At 43.9% G+C, this 15,038-nt stretch overlaps 1 protein-coding gene across 14 annotated transcripts in view; it reads left to right on the top strand.

The window, feature by feature from the left end:
* The window catches only part of RGS7 (regulator of G protein signaling 7), a 281,681-nt gene that overhangs the window by 38,759 nt on the left and 227,884 nt on the right, over positions 1–15,038 (top strand). The window contains exon 1 of one of the 14 annotated variants that reach the window (XM_053300926.1): positions 7,516–7,621. The exons of the other annotated variants lie outside the window; for them this stretch is intronic. Coding sequence (XP_053156901.1) covers positions 7,607–7,621 — 15 coding nt within the window. The 5' untranslated portion in view covers positions 7,516–7,606. Of the gene's footprint in view, positions 1–7,515; positions 7,622–15,038 lie in introns of those variants that run through there. 14 annotated transcript variants of the gene reach the window in all.

Below are 15,038 nucleotides of genomic sequence, written 5' to 3'. Positions count from 1 at the left end.
AAGGGGGGAAATTAGCTTGGCTTGGGGAGCAGTTTGGCTTCAGTATCAATTTGAGCAAGTTTTGGCATATTGGAAGAGTGAGGAAACAGGAGTACAGTTCAAAGATTTTATTAGGGGTAAAATTGGGCACAGAAAATAATAAATTTTGTTATTTATTTATGTATTTATTTTTTCCTATATCGTCCAAAACTTGTGTCTCTGGGTGGTTTACAATTAAAATAATTTAAAACATCAAATCAGTTATCAATTAAAATCATTTAAAACATTAAAAACATTTTAAACCCAGTATTATTTTTTTAAAACTTTAGGCTGATATTATAACTGAGTCTTATTGGAAATGATTTAGCTAAAGTCCTGACTGAGAGCAAATCAAGTTGGCTAATGTTATTAGACCAAGAGCCTGGCTTAAGGCTTGCCATGAACAGTGCTTGAGAAGCAAGGAGGGAGGCAGAGAAGCGGCAAGGAGATTTAGAACAGTAAGAGGTTAGTTTATCTATCCTTCCCAGGTAAGTTGGTACGTTCGTTGCACGTTGGTAGGAAGGCTTCCTCTCGGGAACAAGCAGGAGAGCAAAGAAAAGGAATGAAGGCTACAACTAATGTGTGTATGAGTGTCTGTAGTATAGTGATCCTAGCAGATTTCAAGGTCATGTGCTTTGGCTAGAAGTATATATACCTTGAAACATGCCCCGAGGCAATTTCCAAGCTATTCTGCACACCCAGAGGGAGGCAGATTTAATGAAAGACAAAGGAATCTATTACCACTCGAACTTAATCACTCTGTGGGTAGCAAAGGCAGAAAGAAGTTATGTAAATGTGATGTATGTGGTGAATAGAATTGTACTTCTCTGACTATCTTAAGACCAGGTGTGGGTAGAATACATATCTCTAGTTTTTATGGCCTTCCACTGAGTCCTTGCCAGCTAATTTGTTGATTTAGAACAGGTTTGAGAAATGTTCCGCTTTATCTGTCTTACTCCCAAGAGTGCTTAACTGTTCTCTTTTAGGCAAGGAGATCGCTCCCATCCATGAGTTGCCTTTGAAGCAGGGTCTGAATAGCCTGGTGTTGCTTTGTTAGCGAGGTGCAGGCATGGGCGCGTCCCTGTTCCGGTCTGCCTTGATAGTTTAAACCTGAAGGCACGCTGCCAGCATAACCTGTTCCATGAACCTGCTTTGAGCCAAGAGTCAAGTTCTTTTGACTAGGCTGTGTAAGGTGGGTACTAGGATCATGAGCCCATGATCCAGTGTAATTGAGATATTTGGATGGAGGAGTTATCTTTGTGCTACTCCAAAATATGGCTTGCTGACAACATGGTTCAGTTTTTCTCTTTAACTTGCTTGTGGCTTGTAAACCTTTGAATTGGGTTACAGTACAAAGTGGAAAAGGCCATTACTTGAGGCAGGATGGTCCTGAATGCCTTTCAGGTGCTTGCAATTAAAGAAAAAAGGCTCTGTGCAGCAATAAATGACTTTTTGGAGAACAGTTGGGAATGGATGCTAATCTAGCTGTGAGAGCAGAACGCAACATTGGTTGTGCGACAGCTAATGTGGTTTCATAACATTAGCTTGTTCAGAGAAAAAATATGTTGAGGCAGACACCAATTATCTATACTTGTATGGATATATGCACTTATATGGAGTACATACAAGCTCCACTTGAATGGAGCCCCACTGCCCATTGAGATCAGTTGAAGAGGTTCTCTGCAGTTGCCACCATCTTGTCTGGTGGCAACACAGGGATGGGCCTTCTCTATGGCTGCCCCGAGATTCTGGAATGCACTCCCTGCTGAGATAAGAGCCTCCCCATCTCGGACAACTTTTAAAAAGTCTCTAAAGACTTATTTTTTCACCAAAGCTTTTTAACTGGGCAGTGGTTTTAAATTGTTTTAAGGTTTTCATTTTTAATCTGTTGTAAACTGCCCAGAGATGGAAGTTTGGGGCAGTCCACAAATTTGGAAAAATATAAGTGTGTGTGTGTGTGTGTGAGAGAGAGAGAGAGAGAGAGACTGTGATAAAAATGGCAGACAAACTTGTTTTCTTCTTCATTATCTGAGTTGACTAAAATCATTCTTTTCTCTTACTGAAAAAGCAAATAGGTTTTAGATCACACAAGGTGATCTCACAGCAGCTGCAGCAGTTAGGGGATAGCAGCTGACAGTGTTGTTGAAACAACTGTCTGTGCCCCTGCTGTTAAACTTTTTATATTCAGGTAGGAGTTTGGGGCATAACTGCCACGCAGATCTGGCAAGGTTTACTGGATGATGAATACAATCATTAAGCTAATATGTGCACTGTGGGATGTGGGTTGATGCAGGATTCCTTCCAGAATGCTTTTGCCACTGCAACAGGGCAATGACGCAGAGTGAGGTGGGGATGATGCTCTTTATCACAGGTGAAGAAGATCTCTCGCCAAGTCTAGCCTTCTCTGTAGACAGCATGCACTTGTTTTATTGCTATTCAGTTATGCCATTACACCTATTTTTAAATTGTTGATATATGGGGTATATACTAGTGATCAGCGATGCAAAATTCCAGGCCCCCCAGTAGTCTGGGATGCCTGAAATTTTCCTAAAAACCTTTTTTGCTAAAGTTTTTGGCACATGGGTTGAAAAGAGAGCAGGAGGCAGATTTATCGTCTTCCTAAGAACGCTGCTGTTTGTAGGGCCTGGCAGCTGCTGCCACTTATTCCCTTCATCCATATTTTGTTCCATTCCCAACTCGGGTAGCTCTCTCACTTTGTGCACTCTCAGTGCACTTTGGCTTACAGTATTCTCAGTATAGCTGCAGCAGGGAGGGAGGGAGGAATGGGGCCAGCCAAGCCCAGAATGTACAAGCAAGAACAAGATGATCCCTTGTCTTGTCCCACTGGCATGCTCAGGTCTCAGTCTTCCCTTAACTGGCTCATTGGCTCCTAAGCTTTGCTGAAACTAAACAATCCCATCTTTGCTATTGTTATTCAATTAATGCTGATGTCTGTGCTCAAGTTATGGGAGAATGGGAGCTGGTCCTTCATGAAATCCACAAGCCCTAACAACTGACTCTCCCAGTTTAGCGATATTATGCCCCCTACAGTCTTATAAAAACAGTAACTAAGGGGCAGAACAACATAGGTTAGGGGGCAGGAGGCTCTTGCCCCCTGTAATTTAGGTACAGGTTGGTCTATTAGCTATCAGAGTTGATTTCAGGCACCCTGCTTAGAATTCAGCCACTGGAGGTTCAAGAAGCCCAGTTCAGCCTCCTGAAGAATATTGGCATTTCCCCTCCAAGTTGCTAACTCAGAAGCAAGAAAGTTGTGTGGGAGCAGTCGTGGCACTGGCAGCCATATTTGTTGACAGTCCATGTCTGAGGGAAGGGCAGGGTCTGGCGCATCACTTTTTATCTCATTCTCAAAATGGCCTTAAAAGTGGGTGCTAAATGGTGCTTTCGATGCATATGAACAAAACAGGCAAACCATGTCTATCTGCAACAGATCAATTATGGGGAAGTAAACTTCATGATCTGAATTGAACTTACTCATGTAGCCACCTAATGGCGCTATGGGGAAATGGCTTGACCACCAAGCCAGAGGTTGCCGGTTTGAATCCCTGCTGGTATGTTTGCCAGACTATGGGAAACACCTATATTGGGCAGCAGCGATATAGGAAGATGCTGAAAGGCATCATCTCATACTGTGCGGGAGATGGCAATGGTAAACCTCTCCTGTATTCTACCAAAGAAAACCAGAGGGCTCTGTGGTCACCAGGAGTCGACACCGACTCGACGGCACACTTTATTTTACTCATGTTAGTGTGCTGTAGATAATGGCCTGGAGATATTTCCAGCATTCTGATTCTGGTCAGCCTTTAAGGCCTGGGGAAATGGCTAGCTCACAATTGGTTCTCTCTCTTGGAGTATCTTTGCATGAGCCTTCTCAGTAGAACTCCCAGTGGTGCTAATTTGACTTGTTTGCTTAAAGGCAATTTCTTTTGATGAGTACCACACTAGCAATGCAGGCTGCTTCATGCGATTTCTCTTCGTCTGCATCCACCCTTTCCTGTTAACACTGCTGCTATTTCTGAAAGATCTCATGTGGTTCATAAAGAGGAAGTTCTGCGGTCTCAAGGGAAGTGAGAAGCGTGGCTTTGGCAGTCTTCTGTACACAGCTGCCACAATCAATGGAAATTGGCATGAGCTTCCTTCCGACTGTGTCACACATTAGGAAAAACACAAAGTCCTTCAGAAATATTGGTTGCATGTTTAAGGCATCACAGAGTGTGCCATACAGTGGGGGAGCAAACTTACATAATTACTATTTGCACTGTATCTTCATATAATGAGTCACCAAGTGAAAGGCTGTGGGGGGAAAGGTTCCTCTCCACTTCAGCCATCCTGGATGCTCTTAGTAGGGATGTGCACAGAACTGGTTCTGAGGCCAGTTACTCCAGTTTGCAGGCAGCAGGGATGCTGCTTTAAGAGTGGGGGAGGGTGCGCTTTCCTCCCACCGGCGTCCTTCAGTAAGACAGCTGATCGGGGTGGCAGCGTAACTCTCTGCTGCCCCGTTGCCCCCATTGGCCAGATATGGCCGGAAGTCCCTGACATGCCTGTGCGTGCCGCCCCGATCAGCTGTCTTACTGAAGGACACTGGTGGGGGGAAAGCTGCAGGAGGGGTAAGTGCACCCTCCCTTGCTCTTAAAGCAGCACCCCTGCTGCCTTCGGACCGTCCCGCCGTGGTTCCGTGCACATCCCTAGCTCTTGCCCTGTGAGGTTTGATGTCTGACAAAAATCCCTGTGAGGTTTGATGTCTGACTTAAAAATCCCTTGCTCAGTAATAGAACACACTTAAAATACAAGTTATTTCTGATGGACATTAAAATATTAGATTGGCTCACCCAATTGCTGTTGAGATCTGCAGATTGCAGAATAAATTTTAAACAGGCTTGATTAATGATATATTTGAAAATTCCCCAACTAGCATGCAAACAAGAACGTGTGTGTGTGTGTATGTATGTGTGTGTAAAAATACATGCATTGAGATTGTATGCAGGATCTGATACAACATATAAATATAATTCATACAGTCTGTATTATTGTAATACTGTTGGTTGATATAGTGCATAAGGCAACACCAGTGTTTCCAACCCCCCATGGGCTGTTGTGCACATGGAAGGCTGCCCTGGTAGTGTTGCACAAAGCTACGTATGTGCAACTCCTTAAAACAGCACGTAGGCACTTGCGCAGCACTGTTTCCATTGGAAACAATGAAAGTAGCAATTCACAAGTGCCTGCACACTGTTTTAAGTGTGAAGTTAAGTTTATCTCCAAGATAGGGCTGAGAGAGATTCCTGCCTGCAACCTTGGAGAAGCCACTGCCAGTCTGTGAAGACAATACTGAGCTAGATGGGCCAATGGTCTGACTCTGTAGAAGGCAGCTTCCTATGTTCCTATGTTAAGGAGTTGCACAAGTCTTCTCTTATACAACACCACTTGGATTGCCTTCCATGAATGCAGCAGCCTCAGTATATCAGAAATACCAGCATTGCCTTACACAAGTTGGCCAATGATCATGTATTCTGGCTCAGATCAAACATCACAACAAATCATTGTGTTAACCATAGTTAAGAACTAAACTGTAGTTTGAACTTCCAAACATATAACAGGCAAACCATGGTTTAGAGCTCTTTACTTTGATTTTCTGCTTGCTTAGGATTCAGCTTCATGCATTAACTTCACCCCATCTTCTCCACTGCATCTTGAGGCAGGATGTGGTCATAATTGTAATCCGTCAATAGTTTGTGAATTCAGATGTAATAGCAAACCAGTTAATGGAAACTGACATTTGTAAACCAGCTTCAAAACGTGGTTTGCACTCCTAGATTTGCAGCCTCTCATAAACTGTGGTTTGTAAACTTGTGTATATTCATGATGGTTTAGTGTTATGTCTGAATGCAGCTACTGTGTGAATGATATGTAGATGTTAGTGCAGTGCATGGCCTGGATTATGGAGTGGCTCCTGATTCTCACATCATGCTAACCATGCATGAGGTGGCCTGGATCACACTGGGCTGATAATTGCTGTTGGCTCAGTGCATGGGGATGGGGAAGATCTTACTTCTGTGATGAACTCAATGGCCAGCAGCAGTGGTGTTTGAAATCACCACCTTTCCTTTTCTAGTCTTGCCCTATAATGCACTGGGAAAAGGAAGCAATAGCATGATGCATTATAGGATAAGAACATAAGAACAGCCCTGCTGGATCGGGCCCAAGGCCCATCTAGTCCACTATCCTGTTTCACACAGTGGCCCACCAGATGCCTCTGGAAGCCACAGGCAAGAGTTGTGGGCATGTCTTCTCTCCTGCTTTTACTCCCCTGCAACTGTTACTCAAAGGCATCCTGCCTTTGAGGCTGGAGGTGGCCTATAGCTCACCGACTAGTAGCCGTTGATAGACCTCTCCTCCATGAAGTTATCCAAACCCCTCTTAAAGCCATCCAGGTTGTTGGTTGTCACCACATCTTGTGGCAGAGAATTCCACAAGTTGATTCTGCGTTGTGTGAAAAAGTACTTCTGTTTGTTGGTCCTAAGTTTCTTGACAGTCAATTTCATAGGATGACCCCTGGTTCTAGTGTTATGTGAGAGGGAGAAGAATTTCTCTTTATCCACTTTCTCCACACCATGCATGATTTTATAGACCTCTATCATGTCTCCCCGCAGTCGTCTTTTTTCTAAACTAAAAAGCCCCAGGTGTCGTAGCCTTGCCTCATAAAGAAGGTGCTCTAGGCCCCTGATCATCTTGGTTGCCCTCTTCTGGTCGCCCTCTTTGGTCTTGATAAGACCAAAGGAAAGGCAGCAGTTTTAAATGCCACTACTGCGGACCTCTGATTTCATCATAGAAGCTGGATCTTCGTTTAAAGCCCACCCCCCACCCCCGCCGCAGAGCTTGATACTATTTGACATAATACTGCTGTGTTATATCAAATGGTTCCCCCAATATTAGAGGAATTTTTCATTGGAATAGTTTCTGATGAAAAATCATGTGATAGGGCTTGCATCAATGCGGGGTGTGTGTGTGTGTTTGGCTATTTTCTGCATTTTATATTTTCAATGTATTTTTTTGTACAGGGAGATAATGATTATGATTCAATACATTTACAGCTGAAGATTTTGTCTGTGGGTTGAATATATTTGTAAATGTTTGTTCTGTGAGGAGCTTGCTTTGTTATCTACAGATACTGCATGTAAGCCTTTCTAGTTGTATTTGTAGCAGCACTGCTAAACCTTAATGAGGTCTGAATCTGAAAAACCATCAGTGAACACTGTGAGATGGAGGAGATTAGCAGTAAAATGATCAGATTGCAGAAGCTATCCAGTAAACTCTTTCCAGTGCCTTGTCATTGACCTACTGGTGCCAATTTCATTCACCTGAGACACTTCCGGTGCTAATATGTTAATTAAAGACCTTCAAGATCTCACAGCTTTGCAAATTGAGTAGTCACATGCTGCTAAATGCATGAGGGAGGAGTTTTAACAAGCCCTCCAGAGCACTTTGAAATTCAGCTTGGCTCCCTTAATCCCTGTGGACAGAGACCTAACTGGGCTGTCCTCCTAACAGGAGGATGCATGAGGGGTGAGAAATGTGGCTTCTAAAGGTAATGTTCTAACTAGGGTAGTTTCATTGGCAGTGGAGAGGAGAGCTCTTCTAACCATTGGCTAGAATGCTGCGTTAGGGCCTGGGGAATGCAGGTTCAAGTTCCTTTTCAGCCTGGTCTGCAAGGCACTTTCCGTTCTACCTACTTCAGTGGTCTATTGTGAGGCAGATCTGCTCTCTGCGTCCATAGGAGGAAAAGTGAGATACAAATGCAATGAGTAAACTTCATTTTTGCTGGATCAGGCCCAAGGCCTATCTAGCCCAACATCCTGTTTCACACAGTGGCCCACCAGATGCCTCTGGGAAGGCCACAGGTAAGAGGTGAGGGCATGCTCTCTGTCCTGTTATTGCTCCCCTGCAACTGGCATTTAGAAGCATCTAAACAATACACATCATTAATGTGTATGCTCTTCAATTTGTATTATTGTTTTAGATCTAATTTTAATGTTGAATGTTTTTCTTTTATCGTAAACTGCTCCAATATCTTACTTTGAAGCTCTCTTACCTGCACCCAAAAGGTTTCCTTTAGACTGACTTTCCCCCCCTTTGGGATTCTTCTGTCTATATAGCTATATAGAGTGACTTTGGTCTTTGAGTAATCTGCTGTTGTCAAGACTGTCTTGAAATTATCTTCTGTTGGCTTGGTTTGTTTTGTCTATTTTAATTGGGAAAGGCTATGTTAAATGGGGAAGGACTGTAGCTCAGTGGTAAAGCACATGCTTTGTATTTGTCATGCTCCACCTCAGGGGTTCCCAACCTGTGCTACTCCATATGCAGCTGAACTACAACTCCCATCATCCCCAGCCACAATAAATATTTATCAATTAATTAATTACATTTCTATACCGCCCAAAGCGCAAGTTCTCTTGGCAGTTTACAAAACAATAGAAACAGCCAATAAAAGATTAAAACATTTCAACAATTAAAAAAGTTAAAACTATTAAAACAGAATCTAATTAAAAGCCCCCAGGCTTTTGAACAAATGCAAACAAGAACAAATGTGTCTTGACTGCCCCTTTAAAAGTTGTAAGAGATGGGGAGGCTCTTATTTCAGAAGGAAGTGTGTTCCAAAGCCTCGGGCAGCAATGGAGAAGGCCCGTCCCTGAGTAGCCACCAGATGAGCCGATGGCAACTGCAGACGAACCTCTCCAGATGATCTCAATGGGCGGTGGGGTTCATGATGAAGAAGATGTTCTCTTAAATACACAGGGCCCAAGCCGTTTAAGGCTTTATAGATTATAACCAAAACCTTGTACTCTGTCTGGAAATTTACTGGCAGCCAGTGTAGATGTTTTAAGATAGGAGTGATATGGTTTCTCCGAGATGACCCAGAGACCAATCTGGCTGCTGCATTCTGGACTAACTGCAGTTTCCGGACTACATACAAAGGCAGCCCCACATAGAGCGCATGGCAGTAGTCAAGTCTGGAGGTGACCAGCAGATGTACTACTGTTTTGAGGTCATATAGCTCAAAAAATGGACGCAGCTGGCGTATCAGCCAAAGCTGATAAAAGGCACCTCTGGCCACTGCCTCAGCCTGGGACACCAGGGAGAGTTTTGTGTCCAGAAGCACCCCCAGACGGTGTACCTGTTCCTTCTGGGGAAGTGTGACCCCATCCAGAACAGGCAGATCAAAATCATCTCCCGAGTTCCGACCCCACACAATAAGTACCTCCGTCTTATCTGGATTCAGTCTCAGTTTGTTATCCCTCATCCAGCCCATCACTGCCTCCAGGCAGGCATTTAGGGAGGTTATGCCCTCTCCTGATGACATTGACACAGAGAAATAGATTTGAGTGTCATCAGCATACTGATAACACCCTGCACCAAATCTCCTGATGATCTCTCCCAGCGGTTTCATGTAGACGTTAAACAACATCAGAGACAATATGGAGCCCTGAGGGACACCATACCGAAGTTCAGTTTTGAAGAACAGCCTCCGAGAGACACCATCTGGAATCTGCCCGAGAGGTAGGAACAGAACCACCACAAAGCGGTGCCTCCCACCCCCACCCCCCTCAGATACTCCAGAAAGATACTATGGTCAATAGTATCGAAAGCCTCCGAGAGGTCCAGAAGGACCAACAGTCACACTTCCTCTGTCAATTGCCAATTGGAGATCATCCATCAGGCCGACCAAGGCAGTCTCCACCCCATAGTCCACCTGAAAGCCAGTCTGAAATGGGTCTAGATAATCAGTTTCCTCCAAGACTGCCTGGAGTTGGGAGGCCACCACCCCCATTACCTTGCCCAGCCACGGAAGGATGGAGACAGGCCTATAGTTGCTTAACTCTGAGGAATCCAGGGCAGGTTTCTTCGGAAGTGGTCTAATGATTGCCTGTTTAAGACAAGGAGGCATCCTGCCCTCCCTCAGAGAAGCATTTATGATCTCTACCAGATCTTCTACAACAGCTTCCCTGCTAGATAGTATTAGCCATGTCGGGCAAGGGTCAAGAGAACAGGTGGTAGGCTGCATCGCTCCAAGCAGCTTGTTCACATCCTTACGAGTCACAAACTGAAACTGATCTAGCTTAACCTCATAAGAGGAGTCACTGGACACCTCCGATCCAGACACTGCAGTAATTAAGGGGTCTAAATAGTGGCTGTGGATGATGGGAGTTGTACTTCAGCAACATCTGGAGTACCAAAGCTTGGGAACTCCTGCTCTACCTGATCTCTGCATGTGTTTGCCCTTGTGACTAAGGATGTGCACGGAATCGGAGGGGCGTGGCTCAGAGGTGGGGGGGATACCTTTTAAGGACTGGGGAGGGTGTTCTTACCTCCCTTGGCATTTCTACCACTGGTGCTGTAGCTTAAAAGGGTCCGGTGGGGTGGCAACGTACCTCCCTGCCACTCCATTGCCTCCTCGGACTAGAAGTACTTAGCCCATGTGTGCACATGCGCACACGTTACGCTCGCTTGCACATATTTTGGGCAAGCATGATGAGGCAACGGGGTGGTAGGGAGGTACACAGCCACTCCACTGGACCCTTTTAAACTGCAGCACCAGCAGGGGAAATGCGGCAGGAGTTGGGGGGGGTAAGAGCCCCCTCCCTAGTCCTTAAAGATATCCCCCCTGCCTTTGAACTGGTTGATCCGCTGGTCTTTCAGACCTGTTCAGAGGCACATTAAAGGTCCTCTGAAATGGTCTGTGCACATCCCTACTTGTAACAGCTTTTTGCATTGCAGCAGGCTTTTAAGCCTTCAGACCCTTGGCAAGCCCTGCCCTAGGGGATCATCCGTTGGCTCCTCCTGTAGCAGGAAAAATCAAAGGCTTCCTATCCGAGACAGACCTTGTCTCAGTATCAAGGTCTCCTTGCCCTAGTGCGTTTGTTTCTTGCTTGATTTCTTGAACTGCCTATTCAGCTTGAGCTTTGGCATGTTCCTGACCATCAGCTGCTGGTTTGACCTCTGATTCCTGACTCTCTGTTCAGCTTGAGCTCTGACATGCTACCAGTTTATCCTCAATTCCTGACTGTCTGCTTGGCTTGAATTCCTGGGCTGCTCCCAGGGTCCCAACGTTACATGACTTCTAGCTTTATGCCATCTGGTGGCCACTGCCCACAGCTTATCCATGACAGCGTTTGGGTTCAGTACTTGCCATCTCTAGGTAGCACTGGGAAATGCTTTCTGAAAGCCCGGAGAGCCACTGCAATTCAACAACAACAACAACAAATATTTATATACCACTGGGATGGAAGTGACCGGGAATACCTGGCGTAAAAGGGCCTCTCCCAGTCACTATTCAGTGTAGAAAATACTAGGCTTGCTGGGTCACTGGTCTGACCTGGTATAACACAGCTTCCTATGTAAATAATCCTAGCTGAAGTCCCCACACACTTGAAATTGAGAGCTTTCCATAACAAGACTCTGTAAAATTTCCTTTGACATTTATTTAATCAGGAAGTTGTGTCACATAGAATGCTCTGTATATTTATTGAGGATAAACTGGGTCTGTTTTTAGGACAGAACATTAAATGGCAGATGCTTACGATTCTAATTCCAGATGCCACTGATGGCAAGGATTTATGACCTAAATACTTTTAAAGAATTTGCTCCTCTAAATGCACATTCACAGAAACATGTGACTTTGTTGATCTAGGTAACTGGGGCGATGATTGCCATTTCTGAGGGTATTAAGAGTCTTCTATTGTCCAGATTCAATTCCCTTTATAATTGCTATTCATTAAGAAAAAGGAACAATTTCTCTCCTTTTCTGTAAGGGAAGGGGTTTAATCCTATCCCCACTGACCAAAGGGATTGATTGAGTAATAAATAATAAAAAAGACTTTGGTCAGTTTTGGTTCTGAAAGACCTGATTATGTATATATGAATTATACTGAAAAGAAAGGAAATCTGACTGTAAGTAAACAGCCTTCATAACAAACTGTACAGATTCAGTTACCTCATTCACATTACCTTGGTAAAATAATTATTATAGATATGTGACTGATATCCTGACTAAATTACAGAAATTCCCATTGAAATTAATAGGACAAGTTAATCCTATTCCATTGAGTAATTAAGCCAGGACGTCAGCCAATGTATATTATGGGGATTTCTCAACCAGGCCAAGACAACATGACCAGGCTCTAATATGGAAAATGGAATTTACTACAGAATAAATGTGGTCACAGGCATGTATCCAGTGACTGATAGGAGCTGTTTTTGCAAAAGAAAGCTATCCAGAAACTACATGTATATACACTTGCTGAGAGTGAACACAAAAAACCCTTTTGCAAAATGTAGTAGCAATTGGTAATCAATACTGTACATTCTGGACATTTCAGTAACTGGCAGTATTTAAGTTGAGGATTCCTGTGGTGAGGATTCTACTGGTGTAAACTAATTATTGAGGCATGAGCTTTCATAGGCATCGGAGGAGATAAGAAGATGAGTGCTGGAGATGATACGTTTGACAGGCCCGCTGCTGCATTCCTGACTCCCCAGGGCAAAGTCCTTCTATCTCCCAGGGCCTTGCCTCTCCTTTTACCACTCCTTTTTCTGGATCTTACGTAAGAAACATTGGAGCTTTATAACAGGGATGTGTAAAACATTTTGACTTGAAACGGGCCCGTTTCAAGTGTTGTGAACTCAAAACAAAACATCCTTTAAATAAACTGCCTGTTTCAAGCTCGGAACAAAACAACCCTGTTTCAAGTCGAAGATGCTCAAGATGCTCAAAACGACACTCGAAGCTCGTATTGAGTTGAAACGTTTCGACATCAAAACATCTTGCACATCCTTAATTCTTAGGTACCCTCCTTGGTTAGACACTGAGTATTCCAGCTGCCTAGCAAACCTAACACAGTGATGAGGAGAATTACTCAGAGTAGTCCCATTGAAATTAAAAGAACAAATTAGGCAGAGCTGAGCATCTCAGTTGCCACAGAAGAAATTGTAGGGTTATTCCAGAAGCTGAAATTGTCCTTTTAATTTCAGTGGGACTACTCTGAGTAATTTTCCTCCTGTCAATCACTGTGTTAGGTTTGGGAACATAGGAAGCTGCCATTTACTGAGTCAGACCATAGGTCCATCTCGCTCAGTATTGTCTACACAGACTGGCAGCAGCTTCTCCAAGGTTGCAGGCAGGAATCTCTCTCAGCCTTGTCTTGGAGATGACACAATTAATTTCAATGAGACTACTTTGAGTAATTTACCTCATCATGTCAGCCATATTTACACTCAAAGTCCCACAAAAAGGCCGAGCCTGCCTGTCTATTTCTGTCATTACTCTTAAATATGTAAAAACAAGAACAACAAAATTTTTATAGCAGCTCAAAGGCAAACTGATCTATTGTGACATAGTATATACCAGTCAAGTGGAAAGAGCCACACAGTTGACCCTAGCTATGGTTACTACTACTACAACGACGAATAATTTATATACTGCTCTTCAACCAAAGTTCTCAAAGCGATTTACATAGGAAAAATATATAAATAAGATGGATGCTTGTTTCCAAAGGGTTCACAGTCTAATACACACAGTTCCCAGTGGTGTGGAATTACACAGTGCAAAAGTGGCATGCAGTGTGGGGCAGGAACATAGTTAAAATCAGTTGCAAAGTTGGGCAGGGCAAAGTGAAAGGGGTGGGAAAAGTGAGGCAAGAAAACAGGATGGGAAATTGGATAATCCTGCTTGATGAATCATAGCAGTAAATTTTTAGACAGAAATGAGGGATGAAGGTTTGATAAAAGAAGGAAACCCACAGAATGAAGTGACATATAGTTGGGTTTGTTCTCAGATTTAGCCTGTTAGCAAAGAGATATACTGTATATGTGTGTTGGAGTTGAGCTCCAGTGGCATTGATACATTATTGCCAGAATCAACACTGACAATAACATTTTGCCTCTGGCTGCCTTTCCGATTCAGAGTAAAGATGACTCATTCCCCGCATGCATTTGTGCTTCAGATTTTGCCAAATTTGTTTGGGAAGGATAGGAATAGAAACAGAAGACAAAGCTTCATTTTGTTATCCTGCCAGTCAGATCAGTGCTATCATGGGTGCTTGCAAAGGATTGTGTTACACAAAGTATCAGTGCTGTTACAAACCAGTTGGCATCTTGTTTTTATCTGGCACTTGATAGCCTGGTGTTTGCTGTGGTTATTGCTCAGGGTATTAGCCACTGAATGCCCTTTCTCTGTCCCCTTCCAGTGAGGCCTGCAGTCACCAGGGTGCAGAGATGGGCAAAATACTTAGAAAATGCACTTTAGATACAAAATACTTGGTAAGCAACCAATAAAAATACAAAAGAGTATTTTAAAATACATCTTAAAATACAAAATACAATGCCTGGAAAAAGGAACCAATTTTGAGATGTTTGTTACTTATCCAAACTTGCTTCAATTTCCTTTAAGTAATACAAGTTTTTCAAAGATTAAACCTGAATTAATCATCTGTCTTCTATATATATACTTTTCTAAGACATACCCATGGCTGGGTCTTAGTCGCTCTGCTCACTCTCTCCTCCCTACCTGGTGCTGTTTTGCCACCAGCCACCGCTTTCTGGCATTCCTCTCACCCTCCCCGCAGCTCGCTCACAAACTCTTGCGAGAGCTGCCACACATGAGTTCACAACACTTGAAACAGGTAGGGATGGTGGAGAAAGCTCCTTTCATGGGCCTGTCTACCACCCCAATGCCCCAGGTGGCAGTGAGACCCCAAAACAAAAGCACATGGCCCTCCACGCACACTCAAGGGAGGGGGGATTACTGGGGCTTGAGGAGAGCAGTCAGTGGCCTTCTCCATAGTCTATGGAGAAGGGGGAAAGGTGGAGCTGGGCAAGAAATCAGGAAGAGACTGACCGATGGTGGCAACAAGGAGCAGAAACACACACATAAGCAAAACAAAAGCCACACTCAAGGGAGTGAGAGTGGCGCAGGTGATAAATGGAGGTACTGGTCTGTGCTGACTATC

Source organism: Hemicordylus capensis, chromosome 1, assembly GCF_027244095.1.
Source record: "Hemicordylus capensis ecotype Gifberg chromosome 1, rHemCap1.1.pri, whole genome shotgun sequence".
In the NCBI taxonomy this organism is placed as follows: Eukaryota; Metazoa; Chordata; class Lepidosauria; order Squamata; family Cordylidae; genus Hemicordylus; species Hemicordylus capensis.
This window is presented reverse-complemented; position numbering and strand designations above follow the sequence as displayed.